We start from the raw sequence: 24,769 nt of genomic DNA, 5'->3' as shown, positions 1-24,769 counted from the left end.
TAAGCCCAAGGCGTTAGTGCATTGGAGGCCAAACCAGCAGAAGCCTGGGAGCCCCCAGGGTGCCCCTCCTTCCTTGCTTGCCCCCTCTATGGTCCATGAAGTGGTGGAGCCCTGGGCAGAGGTAGGAAGAGACCAGATCCCCACTCCTCACCCCTCTGTTCACAGCTGCCCAGCAGCCAGTCCCTGAGCCCAGCATGTCCCAGCACAGTGCAGGGCAACCAGAGATTCCAACCTCCATGTTGTACCCACTGTGCTTCAGAAGACGGATGTGGAGATGAACTCTGTTGGCAGAGGAACAGACAGAGGAGATGAAGGCATGGCAGGCCTCCTGGAGGAGGTGGCCTCTGAGCAGGGCCTCAATGCACAGTTTCTGGGTGTCGCATGGTGAATGGAGTTCTGCACTGGGGTTAAGTGACTAGATTGTACATGTGGCATGACCTTTTCTTTTGAAAATTCAGCAGTCACCAAGGAACTCTGTGTCTGTCCCTGTGCTGGAAGGGTACTTGGGTATAGCCACCAATCCCACCACCTAGATGGGAAGACTGGCTTGGTAAGAGACAATGAATGGTAATGATTGCTCCATTAGTTTATTCTTTCAACAAGCATTTATTGAGTGCCTACTCTTGCCAGGCACTATTCTAGGTGCTTAGGGAGCCATCCATGTACAAACAGACCACAATCCATGACCTCTCGAGCCTCCTTTTTATTTACTTTTTAAAATATAATTTTATTTATTTTGTCGTTATTGAGAATTTGCGCAGCAAAACACACACCAGTTCAACAGCTTCTAGATGTAGTTTAGTGACATTGATGACATTCTTTGAGTTGTACAGACATTTTTTCACCCTCCTTTTCTGAGTTGTTCCTCCCTCATTAACATGTACTCACCACCTCAAAGCTTCCTATCTGATCTTTTGAGTTGCTGTTGGCCAATTTGATCCCATATCGATAGTTCTTAAAAGAGCATAATGCACAACTTTTTTACTAGTTAAGCTAAACTATTTTTGGTTAAGAAGACTTCAGGGCATTTTTCTGGTTTAAGATTATCTCAGAGGTTCATCCAACCTTCATGGCTCCAGGAAATGTGGAATTTATGAGAATTTGAAAATCTGTTCTGCATTTCCCCCTTTTGATCAGGATTCGTCTATGGAATCTTTGATCAAAATGTTCAGTAATGGTAGCTGGACATCATCTAGTTCTTCTGTTCTCACAGCAAAGGAGGCAATTGTTCATGGAGGCCGTTAGCCACCCATTCCATGTTCTCCTTCTATTTCTGACCCTCCTTCCTCCTCTGTTGCTCCAGATGAATAGAGATTAATTGTTGTGTCTTTGATGGCTGCTTGCAAGCTTTTAAGACCCGAGGCACTACACAGTGAACTAGGACTGAGAATTGAGGCAGTAAACATGTCATTAGGCCAGTTAACTGAAATGTCCCATAAAACCATGACCCTCAGTCTTCAATCCAAGAAACCAAATCTCATGAGGTTTTTGGTTGCACATAAGCAGCCCCAGTAGCTACTCTGTTTTTGTTGTTTTGTTTTGTTTGGTCATTGTAAATATATTCATCACATAACTTTTGCCAATACAACATTTTACAGGTCTCCAACTTAGGACAGCAATTCCAGTAATCGACTGTGCAGCCCTACCCTTACTCAATCAATGGATACTTCCATCACCGTCAGTCCCTCTTCCCTCCTCCTGCCTGCCCTGGTGACCACCAACAGACTTTGTTCTCTATACATTTGTCTGTTCTTGTCTTTTTATGTAAGTGAGGTCATGTAATAGTTGTTCTTTTGTGGTTGACTTATTTCACTCAGCATAATGTCTTCCAGCTCCATCCAGATGATAGTGTGTATCAACACTTCTTTTCTCCTGCTGGCTGAGGAGTAGGGTACTGTATGTGTTGTGTACCACATTGTGTTTGTCCATTCATCCGTTGATGGGCATTTAATTTCTTTCCACCTTTTTGCTATTGTGAATAGCGTTGCAGTGAACATTGGTATACAAGTCTGTTTGAGTCTCTGCTTTCGTCTTTTGGGTACATACTTAGGAGTGGAGTTGTTAGTTCACATGGTAGTTCTATTTTTAGTTTTCTGAGGCCCTGCCTTGCTGTTTTCCACAATGCATTCCCGTCAGCAGTGGGCAAGGATTCCAGTTTCCTCGCATCCTCACCAACATTTATTACTTTCTCTGTGTGTGTTTTATCCTAACCATCCTAGTGGGAGTGAATGGTATCTCACTGTGGTTTTGATTTGCATCTCTCTGATGGCCAACGGAGCTCTGGTAGCATCGTGCCTAAAGCACTTGACTGCTAACCAGAAGGCTGGCGGTTCAAACCCACCAGCCACTCCTCGGAAGGAAGATGGGGCAATCTACTTCCGTAGTGATACTGCCTTGGAAACCTGAGGAGGGGTTGCTATGAGTCGGGTCCAACTCAACAGCACATAACAACAACAACAATGATGGCTAATGACACTGAGCATCTTTTCATGTGTTTGATGGCCATTTGAATGTCCTCTTTGGTGAAATGTCTATTCAAGTCCTTTGCTGATTTTATGATAGGGTTATTTGTCTTTTTGTTGTTAGATTGTCGAAGTTTTACATACATTTTGGTTATTAGATTCTTGTTGGATGTATGGTTTCTGAAGATGCTGTCCCAGTTGGTAGCTTGTATTTCCACTTTTTTTGTAAAATCTTTTGATGAAAGAAAGTTTTTAATTTTTATGAGGTCCCATTTATTTATTTTGGTCTTTTGCTATTTGTGCTTTTGTTATTAGGATCTCTGGTAGCATAGTTCCTAAGGCACTTGACTGCTAACCAGAAGGCTGGTGGTTCAAACCCACCAACCACTCCTCGGAAGGAAGGTTGGGCAATCTACTCCATAGTTATACTGCTTTGGAAACCCAAGGAGGGGCTGCTATGAGTCGGGTCTGACTCAACGGCACGTAACAACAACAACAACCTCTTTTGTTATTATATTAGATAATCCATTGTTGAAAGCTAGGCCTGACAGCATTGCTCCTGCTTGTTCTTCTAAGAATTTTAGGGTTTTACCTTGCACATTTAGGTCCTTGATCCATTGTGAGTTTGTTTTTGTGTATGGTGTGAGGCATGGATCTTGTTTCATTTTTCTGCATGTGGAAATCCAATTTTCCCAGCAACATTTATTGAAGAGATTCTTCTTCTTTCCCCATCAGATGGACTTAGCATGCTTGTCAAAAATCAGTTGACCATGGATGTATGGGCTTATTTCTGGATTTTCATTAATTCTGTCTCATTGTTCTTTGTGTCTATTATTATACCATACCAGGCTGTTTTGATTACTGTCGCTAGAGTATGTTTTTAAATCAGAAGACGTAAGTTCTCCTGCTTTCTTCTTCTAACATTGTGTTAGCTATTTGGAGCCTCTTGTCATTCCTGGAGCCTCCCTTTTAGCAGGGAGACTCCACCTATAAGCAGTGGACATGGTAACTAAATTATACAGAATGTTAGAAGGTAACGGGGTTCTGGGACAAAGAACAAGGAAGACAAGGTCAGGGGATCAGGGATGGGAAGGGCTAGGGGCTAACTGGCATGTGTGGTGGGGTTGAGGAAAGCCTCTCTGAGTGGAGAAGGTCTGGGTGAACTGATATTTTAGGTATGAGGGTGGGAGTGTGGATTAACACAGACTCCACAGAAGGCAGCTGGGTGATGTCTGAGTCACAATTATGAATGCACATACAGTTGGACCCAGCAATTATACTCCTACAAATGAATCCTACAGATAAACCCACATCCATACTAAGTGATGGATGTATAAAAATATTCATCAGAGCAATGTTTGAACAGCAAACGACTAGAAACAACTCACTGCCCACTAATAGAAAACTAATTAGATATATTATGTTATATATGAAATATGAGGAACTGGAAAAATGAATTACGTTCTGATATAAAACACTCTCCTAGATGCATTACTAAGAGAAAAGTAATCAAGGTGCAAATAATGTGTGTGTAGAGTGCTGTCATATGTGTGGAAGAAATGACTATAAGATTTATTTATGTAGTAGATTATCTCTGGAAAGAGATCAAAGAATCCGGTAGACACAGTGTTTGCCTCATGGGAGGGAAAATGTATATGGGAAGGACACGTGGGAAGGAGAATTTTCAGTGTGTGCCTTTGGAAATTTGAGCCACAGGAACATATTACCTAAGCAAAACAAGTTGTTCAATTTAAAAACGTGCCAGTTGCTGTTGGTACCCGAACCAGATCCCTTTACCAGCCAGTTGGTGCACCCATCCCCCATCTGCTGTCGGGCTGGCACCAAATGGCTCACAAGTGCCCCCTTTCTTGGAGAATTGCCCTTGGCCCAAAGGGGGCCACCCTGCTCAGAAGGTATGCTTCCTCCTGCCCCCTAAGGGAGCCCACACCTAGTGACTAACTTGCTTAGGGCTACAAAAGGCCAGCCCTTTGCTTCCTGCTGGGACCAAGTTTGCATGAAGTGCAATTCACAATCCAGAGCTTCCCCAGGCTCAGGGGTGAAGCAGGTCTCTAGCAGGGACCACAGCTTAGCTCCTTCCCCTGCCCTGCCCTGCTGTCCTCTGTCCCTTACAGGTTATTCCTAAAGAGCATGTCCTCCAAATCACACCCACCTGAATCCTTGTCTCAGGCTCTGCTTTTGAGAACCCTAAGACAGCTCTTTTTTTTTTTTAATTTTTATTTTTATTTGGGTGAAAGTTTACAGAGCAAATTCACTTTCCACACAGCAGCTCACACACACTTTGTCTCATGACATTGACTGCAAGCTCCCATAGTGCATAGTTACCTCTTCCCTGTGTCCTTGCCTCCCCTGCACTCCTGCCCCCTGAGCTGTCTCCCTGTGCATAAACAGCCTTTCTATTCTCCCATGATTGTTCTCTCCAAGGAGCTTATCTACCTAATGTAAATGTTCACCTCATATGCCTTTTGTTTAGTTGGAAGCCATAGGAGTGGGTTCAGTTTCAGACCTGAAGGGCAGCTAGGGGCTGTAGTCTAAGTGGTTCCACCAGGCTCTATCAGACCAAAAAAACTGGTCCTTTTTTTTAAAAATGATTTTGAGTTTTGTTCCACATTGCTTTCCTGCTCTATCCAGGATCTCCTACATACATCCCCCTCTGAGTGGTTGACAGTGGTAGCCGGGTACCATCTAGTTCTTCTGGTCTCATAGTTGTATAGGCTGAAGACAGCATGATGTACCAGTCGCTTGGACTAATTGTTTCCATGCATCTAAGACAGCTTTTTCAAAGAAAGGGAACCTGGAACTGAGGCCCATCCTCTGCAATACACTGTTTCAGTGTAATGTCCTATGAAGAGGTGATTACTGCCATTATGCCTATTTAACTGGTGAGGAGCCTCAGACATCTGACCCCAGCTCGAGGTCAAACATCAGGGGAACCTACACTTCACTCTGTGCAGAGGAACCAGTTGCCGTGGCATTGCTTTCCACTCTTGACGACCCCATGTGCATCACAGTAAACTGTGCTCTAGTCTAAATCTCGCAGTGGCTAGATTTTCCATTGATCACCAGGCCTTTCTTCCAAGTCACCTCTGGGTGGACGTAAACCTCCACCCTTATTGTTAGCAGCCATGTGGGTTAACCCTCTGTACCACTCAGGCCTCCTGCAGAGAAGTATCCCTGAATCCAGACTTGACAGCTTCTTAGAACACATGACTGTCGTTCCTGGAAGTGGTTTCTGCCACAGTCCTCACTTCCTGTGTCCCAGGGTGGCTTAAGGGCTACGATTGAATGTATGAGGGGGCACAGCCAGTTAGGCTATAAGATCTGGAGCCCATGGGATGTCAGCATGACTTCATTTGGGCCAAGTGAAGTGTTTGGGTGGTTGCATACTTCCAGGGACGGGAAGCTCAGTGTCTGGCGAGGCAGCCTGCTGTGTCTGTGGACAGGGTAGAAAGGTTTTCTCTGCCATCCTAAGTGTGACAGTGGTGCTAGCCTGAGCACAGAACAGGGGCTGCAGCTTGTGCCCTACGGGCATCCCTGCTGCAGTGGGGCTCCTGGGCTCTGGTCTCTGCTTCTCAGGCCCACAACCCTTCGCCCTCAGTGCATTTGGAGCTGGGCTTTTCAGCCCCAGGACAGGCCTCTAGCTGCTCTTCCTGCTGCCTTCCCAGAGCATTTTAATCAGAGCCCCCTTCTCTGTCTCTGTTCCAGTTTGATGGTGACAGCGCCTACGTGGGGATGAGTGACGGAAACCCAGAGCTCCTGTCGACCAGCCAGGTGGGTGCCTGTCCTCCCTGACTGCTGCTGGGCTAGGGGTGGGAGAGGCACGGAGTGGGGGACACGGCCCACTGCTATTTCCTCTCAAACTGATCAAGAATGTCAGTTGGGTCCCCTTAAAAAGGACAACCCAACTTGGACTATAGTGGTTACTGTAAATCAACTACCTGGCCACTGTCAATGGAATTCATTGAAAACTGATGGAAGTAGAGATGTGTTGCCCAGCGGGGGCTCAGATGGGGCTTTCAGCAGCGATGAGTAGAACTGCCACGTGCTTCCTGGTGCTGCTGCCGCCTGCCGCCACCTGATCTACTGGTGTGCATGCGACACACACGGGTTCTCCCCACCTGGAGTTGTTTGATGGGGTGGGCGTGGCACAGAGGGAGCGGAGCAGCAGCTCCCAGTGAGGTCCTCCTGTCTGGAGAGGAGGGCAGAGTCAGCCTCTGAACAAAACTGTCCCCTGGCAGCCCTGCTCTCTGGGAGTCATAGCGGTCCTTGGCCCAGATACCAGTTGGAACCAGGTTGTCCCTTGAGTGCCTAGTCTCTGGAAATTAACGTTTTCCTCAGTAAGGGGCATCCTCACTAGGCTCTGACCTCAAGACGTCCGCAGTCAGGCTGGGATGCCTGGGAGGGTCCTTACTGCAGGGGGTGATACAGGTGAGTGTCCCCACTCAGGCTGGGATACAAGGGAGGGTCCCTACTCAGGTGGGGGTGCTGAGGAAAGTCCTTACTCAGGCTGGGATACCCGAAAGGGCTCTCCCTCAGGCTGGGGTGCCAGGGAGTGTTGTCATTCAGGCTGGGGTGCTGGGTAGAGTCCTCACTCAGGCCTGTGTGCTGGGGGGGGGGTGTCCTCACCCAGGCCTGGATGTCGGGGAGGGTCTTCACCCAGGCCTGGGTGCTGGGCGGGTCCTCACTCAGGCCGGGGTGCCGGGAAGGGTTCTGGGTGGGTCCTCACTCACCCCGGGTGCTGGGCGGGTCCTCACTCAGGCTGGGGTGCCAGGAAGGGTCCTCACCCAGGCCTGGATGTCGGGGAGGGTCTTCACCCAGGCCTGTGTGCTGGAGAGGGTCCTCACTCAGGCTGGGGTGCCGGGAAGGGTCTTCACCCAGGCCTGGGTTCTGGGTGGGTCCTCACTCACCCTGGGTGCTGGGCGGGTCCTCACTCAGGCTGGGGTGCCGGGAAGGGTCCTCACCCAGGCCTGGGTGCTGGGCGGGTCCTCACTCAGGCCGGGGTGCCGGGAGGGTCCTCACTCACCCTGGGTGCTGGGCGGGTCCTCACTCAGGCTGGGGTGCCGGGAAGGGTTCTGGGTGGGTCCTCACTCACCCTGGGTGCTGGGCGGGTCCTCACTCAGGCCGGGGTGCCGGGAAGGGTCCTCACTGCAGATTAGGATATAGGAGCACCTTCAGTTCAGGATGGGATGCTGGAGGGAGCCCTCACTGAAAACTGTGGCTCAGGTGGGGGCAGGAGCTGACAGAGGAGGAGCCTGATGCAGGCTGTGGTGCCCGGGCTGCCCTCGCTGCAAGGTGTGCTCTCCTGGAGGAGGGGCCACAGGTACAGCTGTGTCCTCACTGCAGCTGTGTCACAGGCGGGAGGCAGGTGAATCCTCAAGGCAGACTATGCACTTGTAGATGAGATGTCACTTCAGGCTGTGGCATCCTGGAGGATGGTGTCTTGCATGATGGCACCAGTTGTGGGTACTACTGGAGGGCTGAGGAGTTTCACGGATGCTGAGAAGCTTGTGGGGCTGGGGAACCAGCCTGCTCCTGGAGCTGACCTCTGCCCTCTGGGTGGTTGTGGGGGTTGTCCAGATCCAAATTGGGTGGTCCCTTTGTCATTAGGCTGGGCCCACATTTTTCTAGCTGGGAAAACAGAATTCTGTCAGTTTACAAACATTTATGTACCTGTTCTGGTTACCTAGTGTCTCTCTGACAGGAATATACCACAAATGGGATGGCTTTAACAAACAGGAGATAAACTCTTATAGTTTTTGGAGGCTAGAAGTCCGAGTTCCAAGTACCAGGCTCTAGGGGCTGTGTGAAAGCCCCTCAACCTTGGGCTTCAGCTCTGCCTCTTGATCCCGGCCCTCTGAAGCTAAAGGCATCTCTTCACTCAGGCAGCTACTGGCTGCTGAGGCTAACAAGCCCAAAGTTGACAAATAAATGTTCTGATTACCAAACAACACTGCAGGCCATTGATTCAAGTCCATTGAAAGTCCCAGGATCAGCAGAGCATGGCAGGCTGCTGAACAACAACTCGGATACATGCAGGGTTCAAGCGTGCCATAAGCTGGAGTCTGTTCCCAAGGCTTCTCCTTATATACAGGAAGCAGACCACATCCCTAAGGCAGTTGCTACTCAGCTGCTCACAGTAGATTCCACCATGGAATTGCTTACCAGTCTCACCATGGGGAATAACTACATCCAGCTGCCCAGCCAAGTTGACACACAAACTTAACTCCCACAGTACCCCACTGTGTGACAGGTCCTGTGGGGAACAGAGATGAGTAAGATGGAGTCTGTGGCCCTCAGGGAGTCCTGCCAGTGAGGAAGACCCAGTAGACCTAGTGGGGCATGAAAGCTCCCCTGCAGGACTCTGCACCCCCTCCCATGCCCACTGCACTCCCGGGGTGATGCTCTGTGCCCCTTTTATGGCCCATCCCTGTGTGAGAACTTGCTCCCCTGGAAGACACTGGTGGGCAAGGCTCCAGGTCCTCAATATGCTCCTTTGGGAAGAGGCCACTGATGTCATTTAATTGTTCACAATCAGCTTGGAAATGTGCTCTCAACAGACCAGGGCTTACCCTGAACATCTCATCTGAGCCCTTTCACAGTGTTTAAATTGCATGTGTCAACATACTGAGCCTGGCTTGCAGAACCATGTGCCAGAGAGGAGTCTCTTCTGGCTCCAACTCTGATGGACAGTGTTGGCATTGCCCTTCCACCAACAAGGGTAAGCCGGGCTCAGGGGGGCCCTGTGTCTGCTCTAGGCTTGGGCTGCGGGGAGCACATCCCTTTGAAGAAGAGGTTTGGGACAAATCACTGCCTCCCCAAACCATTAACAGCAGCACCTCAACTCTTAACCAGTTTGCAAAACCCTTTTCTTGGGGGTGATTGCAGCTGATATTCACAACAGCCTAGAGAAGTAGAAGGCACTGTCATTAACCCATCACCCATCGTAGAGATAAGACAACTGAGGCTCAAGGAAGTTGACTGCTCAGCCGTAAACAGGGGAGGAGGAGCTTCAGATACTGTAGTCCGTTTACAAACTGCCACGCATGGGAAACCATTGAGGTGTGGTTTGTAATGATTTTGACGAAACCAAAGCTTAGCCTCTCAGGTTCGGCAGCCCTGTGGGTCAGGAGCCTCGCCTGGCTTCTGGTCTTTGTATGTCTCTTTCCAATCTTTTTTCCTGGAGTGCTCTCTTGAACTTGCACGCCCACATAAGCATGCAGGCACCCTCTCAGTGTGTTTTCTCATCAGTTGCAGGAATTCTGTTTTCCCAGTCACTGAAGGATTGACCTAATAATGTGGGAAACATGAAAGTCTCATAGCCAAGTGGGGATCAGGGGAAGAAAACCCACCCTCACTGGCATAAAGGACATTGTATAATTAAAGTCTTGCCTGCCACGTGGGAGACCTGGGTTTGATCCCCAGCCAGTGCACCACCTGCACAGTCACCACCCATCTGTTGGTGGAGGCTTGTTATGTTGCTGGGATGTTGAATGTGTTTCACTGGAGCTTCCAGACTGAGACAGACCAGGAAGAAAGGCCTGGTTACTCCTAAAAATTAGCCAGTGGAACTCGATGGGTCACAGCTGTCTGATGTGCAGCTGACTGTGGGGATGACACAGGACCGGGCAGTTTGGTTTTCTTGTGCCGGGATCGCCATGAGTTTGCCTGACTCCAGGACACATCACACAGCATTATGTGCAAGTCCATAGACCTGAGTGGGGAGCCATTTCTGGAAGGTGCTTGCTTCCAGAACAGTCCGATTTTATCATGTTAAAAACCTGCTCTTTAATGTAACCCTTCTCCCGAAACACCATCTTCTTTATTTAGAAACTGCATTGAGACATGGGGGCATATTATGCCTGCTGTTTCCCCTTTTCAAACCCACTCTTATGGGCTTGAAGTCTTTTTTGCAAATGCGTGCTCCATTGTTTGGTTTTTGCAAGCCTCTACAAAATTCCTGGATAGCTGCCTTAGCTTTCACAAATTATCACTCCCCACCCCTTCCTGGAGGAGCTCTGGTGGCATAGTGCCTAAGGCATTTGACTGCTAACCAGAAGACTGGCGGTTTGAACTCACCAGCTACTCTGCAGAACCGCCAGCCTTCTGGTTAACAGTCAAATGCCTTAGACACTATGCCACCAGAGCTCCTAAAAGGGGTTGCTGTGAGTCAGAATCCACTCAATGGCAGCGAGTTTGGTTTTTGGTTTTTGGTACCCCTCCCTGGACCTTGTGTTTTTCTGTGCCAGAATTGCCCGGGTGGTCTGGGAATACGCAGTTCTCAGTCCAGGCCCCAGCCCCACAAGCAGCCTTTGGGAGTGGAGGGCTTGGTAGCGGTCACATCCTCCCCCTGTTGAGAGCAGACCTGGTTCAGGAGCTATAGGGATGGCTAGTGTCTGGCTCTGAGTCTCCTTCTTCCTGGGATGAGCGTGAAGGGGAAAGGAACTGAGATTGGAAGTCAGCAGGCTTGGATTCCAGTTCTAGCTCTTCCACCAGCCAAATGTCCTTATAAACGTGAATTCTGCTTTCTATCAAATGGGGAGAATAATGCCTCCTGGGTGTCCAGGGAAGTAAATGTGTTTGTGAGCACTGTTGTTCCTTACGTACAGTCCCCTCCCCAGGCCACTGCACCCATTGTCCAGCTGCTGACAGTGTTGGCTGCTGACTAGTCATACTTGCTCCCTTTTCTGGAAAATTGGCTTCCACCAAATGGGAACCATGGTGGGTGGGGGGTGGTATTGAAGGCTGGTCCCTTTGCCTCAAGACAGGGCCAGCTCTTCAAGCCTGTGGTCTGTTCCTGCTCCAGAGCCCCTAGTGGGTTTCTGGCTGGTATCACACCCTTGCTCAGCTCCTTCCCCTGCCCTGCTCTGTTCTGCTGCCCTCCCTCCCCATCTCCTGAGACCCTCCCTCAGGAAGGCACATTCATAGCAATTGTCTCAGACTCTACTTCTAGGGAACCCAACCTAGGATAGGATGTGAGACACGAGTGTTTGATACAACTTTCTTGAACTCACATATGCACATACTTATTTTTATTCCCACAAATACAGGTAGTCTCTGATGTACAAAGTATTCAGGTTATGACAAACTGCACTTAGGACCGTCCATTTTTTTTTATTCCTTATTTTTAGTAATATGCACGACATACAGTGTTGCAGTGTGTAATTTGCTGATGTTATCTTTCTAAGATGTTCTTTCACAGATGTTCAGTGTTATGACTTACTGTTCAAAACACTGACGTATAGCAGGCTATGGCAATAACAATGAAAACTAAAAATAATTGAAATGTTCAACTTAGGGCCAAACCAAGTTACAGCAGAACCGATGTAGGTAGAGTTGTCATAATGGAACCCTGTCACAGGTCGGGGACTACCTGTAATGCATTGGTCACCCAGGATGAATCTCTGGTCACCCCTTGTGCTCACGTACGACTCTATGCCTTGGTGGCTACCATTTCCTGTGACAGGAATCCCTTAGCTATTTCCATCTAACAAATGCCTGTTTGTTCTCTCAGGGGCACTGCAAATGTCACTCCCTCATTACAGCCTTCCTGGCTCTGGGGGCAGTTTTCCATTCGCATGGCTTTAAATACCACGTCTGCTAAAGATTTCTGACTTTTTCCTAAGAATTCTTGAAAGAGCTTTAGTGTGTATGTGTGTGCATGTGTGGAAGAGAGCAGAGGGAAGGAGAGAGAAGAGGGGGATATATATATATATATATATATATATTGATGGAGATGGAATCACATGATCTGATTTGAGGTTTGAAAACCTCTTAATGGCAAGAGTGGATTCAGGGAGGCCAGTGGAAAGGCTATGGTAATAGGCCAAACAAAGGATGATGTCATCCTAGATTGTGACAGAGGCAGAGGAAGTGGGAAGGGCTGGATGGAGTGAGAGGAATTTTGGTAATACAGTTGGTAGGTCTTGATGATGTTAGATGTGGAGGAGGAAGGAAATGGAGGGGTGAAGAGTGACTCCCAGGTTTCTAGGTTTCTAGCTTGAGCCCACTTTTTAGCACCTAGTACTTGTTTCTGAGTTGGGGGAGGCCTAGGGAGATACACGTTTGGTGAAGTCAGACCTGGATGTTACATTTGCGATGTTTATTGGGCATCCAAGTGGAGGTGTCTAAGTATGTAAGTGGTTGTACAAGTCTACACTCCATGGGAGAAGTGAATTTGGAAGTCTTCAGCCTGTGGTGTTAGAATCTTGGGAGTGGGTGACATTCATAGAGAGGGAAGAGGAAGAAGATTAGAGGGCCAATGCCTCTTACATATTGAGCTCCAACATTTGAAGGCAAAAAGTAGAGAAGAAGAAGATGAAAAAGATTGAGAAGGAGTGGTCAGAGAAGTAGGAGGAGAGCAAAGTCTTAGAAGCCAAGGGCAGAGTGTTTTAAGAAGGAGGGAAAACATGATGTTAGATCCATAGCTCCTTCCTTTTCCAAGGGTAAAATCTAAATAAAGATATGCTTGAGGAAGCCATGAAGGCATTAAAAAAAAAAAAAAAAAAACCCAAACAGAAAAAAAAAAAGTTGATTCCAACTCATAGTGACCCCTATTGGATTTCTGAGGCTGTAAATCTTTACAGAAATAGATCACCCCATCTTCATTCTGTGGAGCGGCTGGTGGGTTTGAACTGGTGACCTTCTGGTTAGCAATCAAATGCCTTATCCACTATGCCACCAGAGCTCATGAAGGTACCAGAGGGAAAAAAAATATGTAAGAAATACTTCACAACTTTGAAGTGAGGGAAGACATTTTATGATTTAAATCCTTAAAAGACTTAAAAATTTGTCCATAAATTACAAAAAAAAAAAAAAAAAAAAACAAGAACCAAAAAACTTTTGTATGGCCAAAATAACATAAATAGCCAAAAGACAAATGAAAAACTGGAAAAGATATTTGACTCGTGACATAATCAAAGGACTGATTTCCCTAATATGTAAGGAGCTCCTAGAAATCAAGTGAAAACTCTGGTAGAAAATGGGTAGGAGATATGAACCAATAGTTTACAGAAAAATATAAATAGCTCTTAAATATATGAAATGTCTCTAAGAATAATTCATAAGAGAAACAAAACCATTATCTTTCACCTATCAGATTAGTGAAATTCAAAAGGCTTAACCACACGCTGTCCTGACCATTGTGCAGAAGCAAGCCTTTTTATACTTAGACCAGGGGTCATCTTTCTTGAGCGCTGAGTTCTTACGGTCTGAGGTCTTAAGGCTGCATGGCTTTGAGTTACAGTCTCTTTCCACCAGGGGGCAGTGTAGGTGCCTGGAATGGTAGAAGGAGCCAGGAGCTATGAGTTCGAGGTAACATTCTACTCTTCCCTTTGCCTATGTTGGTATCTCCTTGAACTTCATTTTCCTCATGTGAATAATGAGGCTAGATGGTCTCTTGCTTTACTCTAACCCTAAATAACGATGGTGGTAATGTCGTTGTCATTGGGAGCCGTTGACTCAATTTCAACCACTTGTAACAGAGCAGAACTGCCCCATAGGGTTCTCTAGGCTTTATGGGAGCCAGTTCCCAGGTCTTTTTCCTGCAGAGTAGGTTCAAACCGCCAACCTTTCCGTTCACAGGTATGCACTTAACTATTTTGCCACCAGGTCTCCTTGGTGGTGAAGATAACTAACCTTTACAACACACTTTCCTGGGAGCAGGCACAGTACTAAATGTTTTCTGTGGCTGGTCTCTGCATCCTACCCTATGACGGAGGTACTGTTGCTGTCCCCATGTTACAGGTGAGGAGGAAACTGTAGCACACAGGGACAGAGAGAGGGGGTTGAATCTTTTCGGAAAAACAACAACAAAAACGACCAACTCCCAGTAAATATGTATTGGGAGGCAGGAGAGCCTCCCAACCGCAGGTGTTGAAATCTAGATTCCTGGCCTCTGAGTCTGTGTACATTGTAAAGGGCAAAGATGGCACAGCTTTTATTGCTTTAATTAAAACCTGGGTGAAGAGCTCGTGATTCATATTAAAATGAAATTGTGTTTTGCCTGCTGTGGTGCTGTGAAGGTAACAGCAGCGATTACTGCTAAGATTACAAACAATCAAAGAGAAAAGGCCTTTTGCGAGCATTTCCTATTAAACCCACAAACATCACACTTTAAAAATAATTATGGTTGTGTTACCGGAACATGATTCATGAATTCTGAATAAATATGAGGACCTTAAAGGAAACTGCTTCAAGACCATAGATTTTCTTCAAACCTCATGAAATTTAATACCATTTCACAGCTGGAGAATAAAATACAAGGAGAAAAAAACCCAGCCCATCATATGTATATGGAGGGAATTGAATACTTGTCAGACTGAACCATTAATGCGCTTTCCCCCATCAGCCCTAAACATGTGCTTGGAAAAATGGACCAGCCTCTCCTGTTTTCATTGAGAGAGAAATGCCAGGAAGGAGTGGGGACGGACACCTCACCAATCTTAATTTTGCAATCCGGTTACTAAAATATGTATCTTAAAACTCTGTGGATTCCTGACTTTAGCACGTTTAAATATTCCAGGTCACAGACATCACGGGAATAATTGGGGGAGGATCTTGGTCTGCATTTATTGTGTCTCCCCCATAATAAAGATATTTTTGATACAATGCGGTAAATGTTTACAGCCTATAGTTTTGTTTCCTTCCAACTATTATGAGAGGAATTGAATCCCAGGAAACGTTCACTCTCTTAATGGGGTGGAAACAATGGAGATGGTGCGGGAAGTTTCCTGGTCGGAGGTGGGGACAGCAGCGAGTTGAAAACATGATTTCAAGGATTTTCTTGAAAACAGTACCACCTCCCACTCCCAGCCACCTTGAACTTCGCATCACCTGAAGGGCTTGGCCTTTACTGGGGAGGATGGGAGAGCCCCCTCATTTCACATGTTTGTTCACTGCCGAGTTCATTGTTGGAGCTCACTTTGTGACCAAGGAGTGGAAGTGAGGCAGGATGTGGGGACTTTTCCAAAATGGCCCTGCGCCCTAAGCTTCTGGATGTGACTGCTCTTCTGTCACTCTCACTGTGTGTCTTAATTGTGTCATTCGCCCTCTCTGGGCTTTGCTTTTGCATCTGTGAATGGGGGCCAGATGGATGGCTCTCAGGGACCTTCTAGCTTATGTTTGTGGCTGAGAGATTGGTTCTAAACCCCTGCTTCCTCCTCCAACCCCTGCCCAAGAACCCAGAAGAGAAAGTGGTCAGTCCAGAAAGCCAGAGACTGACCTTCCTACCTGGCTCACTCACCACCAATGCTGAGGGACCCAGAGATGGAGGTCAGTATCTCTGAGCGAGGTGTCAGTCCATCACTGGCAACAGTGAGGAGATGCAGTTGGTCTGTTAGGTCATATGGGTGATGATATGAGAAGATAGAGCTGGTCTGAAGTTCTGGTGGACGCATCATGGCTGGGTGACTTCAGAGAACTTAGCCAACCTTTGGAGCCTCAGTTTCCTCCTCTGTCGAATGGAGGTCTTTAGAAGTTCCGCAGAGTGTTGTGTGGAGAAGTAGATAAAATCCACTACCAGCCAAGGTGCTTATCCAGGTGCCTGATGCATGGCAGGTCTTCAGCAAATGGTGGTTAGCATGAGGTTGTTATTAAAGTACATTTAACATGAACACGTTATGTTGAATGTAAAACAAGCTCTTAAAAAAAAAAAAAAAGTCGTTTGTAGCATATTTGCCTAACACAACACATTGTTTGATTTCTTCACTGCTGCTTCCATGGGTGTTGATTGCAGACCCAAGTAAAATGGAATCCTTGACCAAAAAAAAAAGCACATTTAACAGGTGAAAGAAATGATTCTTGGAAAGTTTACTATAACTTGTCCAGGGTCACCTGCCCAGGACCTGGTGAATACAGCAGTTAGATGTAGCATCCGAAACATCAGCAGATGGGAGACTGGTCAGCTGATCTGGCAGTATATTAAGGGTTAACATGTCAGAACCATGTTGCTCTTAAAATGTGTCAAGAAGTACCCCTAGGCATTGAGTTTATGCTAATGGTGGTAGAATATTTTAGAAAAGGACAGCAATAATGGTGGCACACATGAAAAATGTCTATCCCTGAGCTGTAAAAGTTGTTACATTGGTGAACGTCTTGTGTATGTTTTCACCACAATAAAAGTTAAAAAAGAAAAAAAGAAGTACCCCCACACAAAATAACAAAAGTGGTGTTTTGGTTATTTCACACTGCTCTAGGAGAGCATAGCGCAAGTGGGTGATCTTAACAAACAGGGATTTATTCTCTGTCAGTTTTGGAGGCTAGACGTTCAAGTTCAAAGTGCCAGCTCTGAGGGCTGGGTGAAAGCCCCTTGACCTTAGGCTTCAGCTCTGCCTCTTGCTTCTGGCCCACTGAAGCTGGAGGCTTTCTTCACTCAGGTAGGTGCTGGCTGCTGAAACTGACAAACCCAAGGTCGACAAGCGAAAAGGCACAGCTCCAATATTACCAAACCACACATCAAACAGTCCTAAGGTCGACAGACAACATGGCAGGCTGCTGAGCAACCACTCGGCTACATGGAGGATTCAAGCATGTCAAAAGCTGCAGAGACCTTTTTCAAACTTCTCCTTATATACTGGAAGCAGACCACATCTGTAAGGCAGCTACTTGGCTGCTCCAGTAGATTCCACCATGGATTACTTACCAGTCTCATCATGGGAAATAACTACATCCAGCTGCCCAGGCACTCAAAACCAGGCCTAGCCCAGCTGACATACAACTTAACTATCGCAAGTGGTAAAGATGCCTCCTGACAACTTCCAGCCTATTGTGGATATTCATTCCATCCTCAGACCACCCTCCAGCTCAGTGCTTCAGGGGAACAGCTGGGTTTGCTGAGCCTCCTGGATTCACACCCTTTAACATGAAAAGACTATTCACAATAAATACCCAAAAGGTGGGAACATCCTATATGTCCACCCACAGATGAATGGATAAACAAAATATGTACATATGTACAGTGGAACACTACTCAGCTAGAAAGAGAAATGAAGTCCTGGTGCGTGCTGCCAGCCACATGGATGAACCTTGAACACATGCTGAGTGAAATCAGTCACAAAAGAACAAATACCGTATGACCACATTTCTATGGAACATCTGGGCTAGGCGTATGCAGAGCTCAGGGTTGAACAGTGGTTACCAGGGGTGGGTGGGAGCGGGGAAAGAAGAGTCATCGTTTCAGAAGCATTCAGTTTCTGCTTACGATGATGGAAAACTTGGCCGTGGACATTGGTGATGGTTGCACAACATGATTGATGTCATTGGTGTCACTGTATTGTGCAGGTTAAAATTGTTGAATTGGAAAATGCCTTATATATATTTTTACAATGATAAAAAAATGCTTTTATGTGGTCCAACCAGCCAGTTTCACCATCTCTCGTGAATGCAAAGCCCGTGCCTCTGGCCGGAACAAGAGTCCAGGTGGGAGGTGGGTGGGTGCCTACACCAGGCCTGGCATCCTTCATTCTGCCATCTCCTGGGAGAGCGTGGATTGAGAAGGACTAAGGTCAGAGAGCTTGGGTGGCAGTGCCAGGCTCTGCATGACACCCACCTCTTGTCTTCTTTTCTTAGGGTGGCCTTGACCAAATTACTCAACTTCTCCTGGCTTCACTTTTTACCTCTGTAAAATGGAGGTATTAATACCTAAAGGGGCTCTGGTGGCACAGTGCCTAAGGTGTTTGACTGCTAACTGGAAGGCTGGTGGTTCAAACCCACCAGCCCCACCAGCTGCTCTGTGGAAGGAAGATGAGGCAGTCTACTTCTATAAAGGTTTACAGACTCGAAAACCCAATGGGGGTCGCTGTGAGTTGGAATTGACTATGGCAGTAATTTTGATTTTTTTTTTTTTTTTGTAAGTTAGTTAAGAAGCCCTAATGGCTTAGTGCTTGGCTGCTAACCAACAAGTTGGTAGTTTGAACCAACCAGCTGCTCCACAAGAGCAAGATGAGGCAGTTTGTTTCTGTAAAGATTATAGCCCTGGAAACATTATGGGATAGTTCTCCCCTGTCCTATAGGGTCGCTATGAGTCAGAATTGACTCTGTGGCAATGGGCTTGGATTTTGTTTGGTATGTGCTGAGTGCTGGGATACAAAGAGTAGTAAGGCAGACAACGTCCTTCCTGCCAGAGGCCCGGAGTCTCCTATCTCCCAGATCTTACCCTGCTTCACACACCACAGCTAAACTCAGAGTTTCAGTACTTTCCACCTTCCTGGAGTCTGGGGTATCTCTGTTTGTTTAGCTGATTTTCCTGTTAGCAAATATTACCCACAACTTGGAAATAAGGCAAGAAGCATGACTGAATGTGTATCCTTTCAATGTCATGCTGGGCCCCCAAGAATGATGTCATTGTCTTAGGGGCAGTTCTCTTGGAGACTTACCATTAAGTTTGACTTACCATTTACTATTGATTTAAACCAAACTCAACTGCCATTGAATTGATTCTGACTTAGAGCAACCCCCATTGAGTTCCCAAGGCTGTAAATCTTTACAAAAGTTGACTGTCCCATCTTTCTTCTACGGAGCAGCTGGTGAATTTGAACCACCAACCCTTTGGTTAGCAGCCAAATGCCTTAACCACCACATCACCAGAGCTCCTTTTTTGGGGCCCAGAGTTTGTGAAATTAATTGTTATTGTGTACATTTTTGACTGATAAAGATGCAATTGAGTTTTGTCTGGTAGAATAGATAACATCAAAAGATAACGGTTTTATTGCCCTGTAGAACATTAACCACTTATGAATGTAACATCAGTTGTAGCCCAGCATTCTCCCATTAGTCCCGTCATTACTTAGTCTCTCTAGTTGTGTTTGAACCAGCCTTGCCCTCTGCTTGTTCCTCCAGCCCTTACTGGAGCTCTGGTGGCATAGCGGGTAATATATTTGGCTGCTAACCAGAAGGTCAGTGTTCAAAGCCACCATTTGCTCTGCAGGAGAAAGATGAAGCAATCTACTTCCGTAGAGATTTATAGCCTTGGAAACCCATGGGAGGTCCCTATGAGTTGGAATCGACTCAATGGCAGTGGGTTTGGGTTTTTTTCCTCAGGAATGAGTTAAACAGAAATTTGGCTCATGTTCATTCTGTATTTGTGCAAGAGTCCGGTTTTTAATTTTTAAAAATTACACGTTGGCACCCATCTCTTCTATACGAGGTGACCTGTGTGGCCATTCAGAGATGGAGGAACAGGGCTTGGTCCAGGTTGGGGCCGTATGTGCCAGCCTGTTGGTTCCTAAGTGGCAAGGTCACATCGTCTACGTTTGGGAAGAATAAGAAGGGCCCATACTGAGGATGCGAATGGTGCATCATCACGGTAAAATGTAAGTGTTCACAGCCTTCCCTCCCCTGTGTTCCGAGGAGGCGTTAATGTTTTGTTGCTACTTATGGGGCCCTTGTTGGGTAGTGGGCAGACATGGGACAAGGCAAGAGAGTCTAGGATGTCCCAACTGAACAGATCTGGGGTATGTGGAGGAAAGAAAAGAACCCTAGAGGAGGAAGGAGAAGAGGAAGAGAAGGCTGGAGTCTAAATGGGGAGAGAGACAGATGGAGGGCAAGGAGGGGAGGATGCTGGAGGAGCTGCCCTGAGGCAGCTGGCTTTGGAGAGGGCAATGGAGAAGGAGTGCTGCGAGGAAGTTTGATTTTGCGCTGAGGTAGAGTTCTCCTCTTCACAGTCCCCTCACAGAACTTTAAATAAAGCTCTCATGCATTGCTTGGGACGTTTGGAGTTGGATGCATGTTGTTACTGTTGGCCATGCTTCTGTGCTGAGGTGGGCCTTGCAGGTGGGTAGACAGTGGCTTGTGGTTATATGTGTATGATACATGAACAATTGAGCAAGGCAGTTTTATTCTTGCTGCTGGCCTCAATAAGCAACCACCAGATGTAGCAGTGGAGAAGTCTAATGGAGAGAAGAAGAGGGTGAGGAAGCCTTTTAAAATGTAGGAAATGCTCCCTCATGAGTGGCTAAAGTGAAAAAGACAGAAAATGCCAAGTGTTGGCAAGGATGTGGAGAAACTGGCACCCATACATTGCTATATAAATTTCTACAACCTCCTTGGTATTGGTATTGGCGAAGAATACCACATACACCATGGACTGCCAGAAGAAAGAGCAAGTCTTTCTTGGAAGAAGTACAGCCAGAATGCTCCTTAGCAGGGAGGCTGGGGAGACTTCATCTTATGTACTTTGGACATGGTATCAGAGGGGACCAGTCCCTAGAAGAAGACGTCATGCTTGGCAAAGTAGGGGGTTAGTGAAAGAGGGAAAAAACCTCACTGACGTGGGTTGACACAGAGGCTATAAAATGGACTCAGACATCGCAGTGATTGGGAGGATGGTGCAGGACCAGGCAGTGTTTCATTTGTTCATAGGGTCACCATGAATCGGAACCAACTTGCTGGCACCTAAAAACAGCAACAACAAAGGTAAATATGAAGGAGCCCTGGTGCTAACAGAAAGGTCAATGGTTCTAACCCACCCACTGGCTCCATGAGGGAAAGACCTGGCGATCTGCTCCCATGATGATTGCCCACTGCCGTCGAGTCGGGTCCGACTCATAGCGACCCCTTTTTGGGTTTCCGAGGCGGTATCACTACAGAAGTAGACTGCCCAACCTTCCTTCCGAGGAGTGGCTGGTGGGTTTGAACCACCAGCCTTCTGGTTAGCAGTCAATTGCCTTAGGCACTACACGACCAGAGCTCCTCCCATAATGATTACACCTAGGAAACCCAGTGGGGTGGTTCTGCTCTGTCACATAGGGTCACCATGAGTCTAAATTGACTCCACTAGGCACCTGACAACAAAGCTAAGCACATTGCTCCATGATCCAGCTGTTCAACTCCTAGGTACTTAGTAGACAAACATTTTCACACATTTACCAAAAGAATGTTCACAGATCTCTGTGACTCGACTTTGAGCCAAGTAATAGGCCTATGAGGTGAACAGTAATACCAGGGAAGTACACAGAACAATCAACCATACAAAGTCAAAAGGGCAGCCTTTGCCCAGGATAAAGCTCAGAGGGCCAGAAGGGATAGGGAAGAAAGACGAAGGGAAATGGTAAACACAGGGAGGAAGTGGGAAGAGAGCTAGTACATGGTGGGGATTGCAGTGAACGTCACAGAACAGAATGTGTATGAGTTGTTGAATGGAAAACCAATTTGCTCAGTAACCTTTCACCCAAATCACAGTAGAAAGAAAGAAAATATTGACAATCCACCCCCCACACCCCACCCCACCCCCAGAAAAAAGAATATTCAGAGACACCTTTCTTAAAAGTACGACACTAGAAACCGTCTAGATGTCCACCAGCCGTAGACTGGAGCAGTGATTGTGGAATGTCCTTCCATGGTGGAGTACTGTGCAGCCATGAAAACAGACCCTTCATAAGCACACACAGCGGGTGTGTCTCCCCAACGTGACGTGGAGTGAAAGAGGCCGACAGCAGATCGTGAGGGAGTCCATCCGCACAAACTCATGAGCCAGCAGAGCTGGGCCTCGCTGATGGAATCTGAATTGTGGTGGCCCTGCTGGGGCTGGGCAGTGACTGCAAGGGGCCTCCAGGAGGCTCCTTAGGGGCTGGTAGTAGTAGTGTTTCTTTTCATTTGGGTGCTGTTTGCACCAGAGTGATCATTTTAGGAAATTCATTAAAACTGTACACTTAATGATATGTACACCTTCTCTCAGTATCCTATGCTTCAATAAGAAGTAAAAGATAAAATAATAATAATAATAATAATCAGGGTATTTGCACAGGTGTCTCTGTGTTTAGAGACTGGCTGGGGCAGGGTGGGAGGTGGGGAGGACAGGACCTGGCCAGGTTCGGTCATTTGTACCTTGTGTTAGATCACTAGGGGAGTGCCTCTGGGAATGTGAATGGACTAGCCCATTACAGCCTGAATGGTTTATTCCTTCCTCCTGGAAGGGGGAAGACTGATTTTTAGGATCATTGTGGATGGTGGAGCAAGTCCTGGTGGCGAGTGGTTAAAGTGCTGCTAACCAAAACATCTTTTTGTGCTTTTTGGCTGCTAACCAAAAAGTCTGTTTGAACCCACTAGCGTCTCTGTGGGAGAAAAGTGTGACAGTCAATGTTGCAGCCTTAAAAAATTTACAGGGCAGTTCTGCTCTGTCCCACAGGGTCACTAGGAGTCAGAACCGACTCAACGGCAGTGGAATTTGGACGGGTTGATGATAAGCTGTAAAGTTGCTTGGCAGGGGCTTGCCCAGGGAAGCAGGTGGCATGGTTTAAGTGTATGTTTTAATCTAAGTTTAAGTCTATGTTTTAATTTGCTCAGTTCTGCAGGCTCCAGCCTTCACTGCCGTTTCTCTGTGGACAGATTTCAGGAAATGTTTGAAAAATTGAACGTCTTTGGAAAAAAAAATATGTGTACGCACGTGTGTATGTGTGTTTTGTGAAGCTATGCTATGGCTGCAGAAAGTCTTGTTTCTGCAGTGTTTTCAGATGTGTGTGGCAAAGTGCCCATAGGCACGCACACACACATACACACACACATCCTTGAATACAGGCACAACCATGAACAAGGACAGGCACGTGTGCCCATTGTGCTCACACAGCTATCTGCACCCATACCCACCATTTTACACACAAGCATCACAGCATGGCACTGGGCAAGTTACTTAATTTCTTGGTACTCGGTTTCCTTAGTGAAATGAAGATTATAATGACATTGGCTCTGAGGGCTGTTGTGAGCAATACTCACACTCATGTCCATGCACATACGTACACGCGCACACATACATGTACACAAATGAGGTTTTTATTTGCATGTTTGTTTACTAGGTGCTTCTCTTCTATACTGTTGGTTCTGTGGAAGCAGGGGTCGTGTGTTTGTTCATTACTGTCTATCAGTATCTGCCACATACAGAGCTGGAGTAATATACCTGGTGGTGAGCTGGGAGCTGGGTTAATACCTGGTGAGTGAGTGAGTGAATGAATGAATGAATGAATGCATGCATCCATCCATGAACAACTTTCAGAATTCCGCTGGAATGTGCACTGACATTTAGATATACTCACAGGCCCATTTGCACAGGCATTTGTACATGCCTGCAGGCACACTGATTCATGAGTATGGACACATAGAGGACACACACATATTCCCACACACACATACATGCAACTGTAGAATTCAGGACAGTGTACTTGGTTGCAGTTCAGAACTTGGGACGGGGACTCAGACCACAGGGTTCTGTTCGTGGTTCCGGGTAACACTAATTGTGATTGTGTGACCCTGGGTAAGTCTTTCTTCCTCTCAGCGATTAGACTTCCAGCTACATCCCTGTGGCAGAATTGAAATTTGAACCATGGTTGTCATCTTTTTTTTTTTTTTAACTTTTATTGTGGTGAAAACGTACAACAAGACATTTGCCAACCTAACTACTTCCACATTTACAGCTCAGGGACATTGATTACTTTTTTCATGTTGTGCCACAATTACTGCTATCCTTTTTCCAAAATATTCCACCACCTATTAATGTAAACTCAGTAGCCCCCAAACAAAAGCTTCCCCTTTCCCCTCCCTCCTACCATTTTTTTTTTTGTTTTCCCCAACCTATCTGGAAATTTTCTGTCGCCTCCCTTCCCATCCCTGGTAACCAGCAAAGAAGGTTTCCTTCTATGTATAAAATTTTCCTTGACTTTTTAGAATAATGGACTAATACAATATCTGTCCTTCTGTGATTGACTTACTTCACTCAGCATAATGTCCTCCAAGTTCATCCACATTATTCAGTGTTTTGCAGATTCTACATTATTCTTTAGGGTTGTGTAGTATTCCATTGTGTGTATGCACTACAGTTTGGTTATCCATTCCTCAGTTGATGGGCACCTAGGGTTGTTTCCATTTCTTTGCTATTGTGAATAGTGCTGCGATGAACATGGGTGTGCATATATCTGTTCTGTGCCCTGGCTTTTGCTTCCTTAGGATATATACCTAGTAATGGGATTGCTGGGTCAAATGGTATTTCTGTTTCCAACTTTTTAAGGAATCACCATACTGATTTCCACAGTGGTTTTATCATTTTACAGTTCCATCAACAGTGTATGAGAGTCTCAGTCTTTCCACATCCTCACCAGAATTTGTTATTTTCGGTCTTGTTGAACTTTGCTATTAGTGCTGGGGTGAGATATTGTCTCATGGTTGTTTCGATTTGCATCTCTCTAATGGCTAATGCACCAGCCACTCCTCGGAAGGAAGGTTGGGCAATCCTACTTCCGTAGTGATACTGCCTCGGAAACCCAAGGAGGGGTCACTATGAGTCAGGTCCGACTCGACGGCACATAACA

The 24,769-nt window shown here is 46.6% G+C and overlaps 1 protein-coding gene across 1 annotated transcript in view; it reads left to right on the top strand.

Moving 5' to 3' along the window:
- The window catches only part of TOX2 (TOX high mobility group box family member 2), a 152,986-nt gene that overhangs the window by 30,372 nt on the left and 97,845 nt on the right, over nt 1-24,769 (top strand). Inside the window, exon 2 of the mRNA XM_007938417.2 lies at nt 6,186-6,251. Within this exon, the coding sequence (XP_007936608.1) occupies nt 6,186-6,251 (66 nt within the window). The remainder of the gene's footprint in view (nt 1-6,185; nt 6,252-24,769) is intronic.

The sequence above is a fragment of the Orycteropus afer genome, unplaced genomic scaffold (genome assembly GCF_000298275.1).
Source record: "Orycteropus afer afer isolate SDZICR_OR568_19922 unplaced genomic scaffold, OryAfe1.0 scaffold00049, whole genome shotgun sequence".
NCBI classification, from domain to species: domain Eukaryota; kingdom Metazoa; phylum Chordata; class Mammalia; order Tubulidentata; family Orycteropodidae; genus Orycteropus; species Orycteropus afer.
Note: the sequence above shows the minus strand (reverse complement) of the source record. Positions and strands in the feature narration are given on the sequence as shown.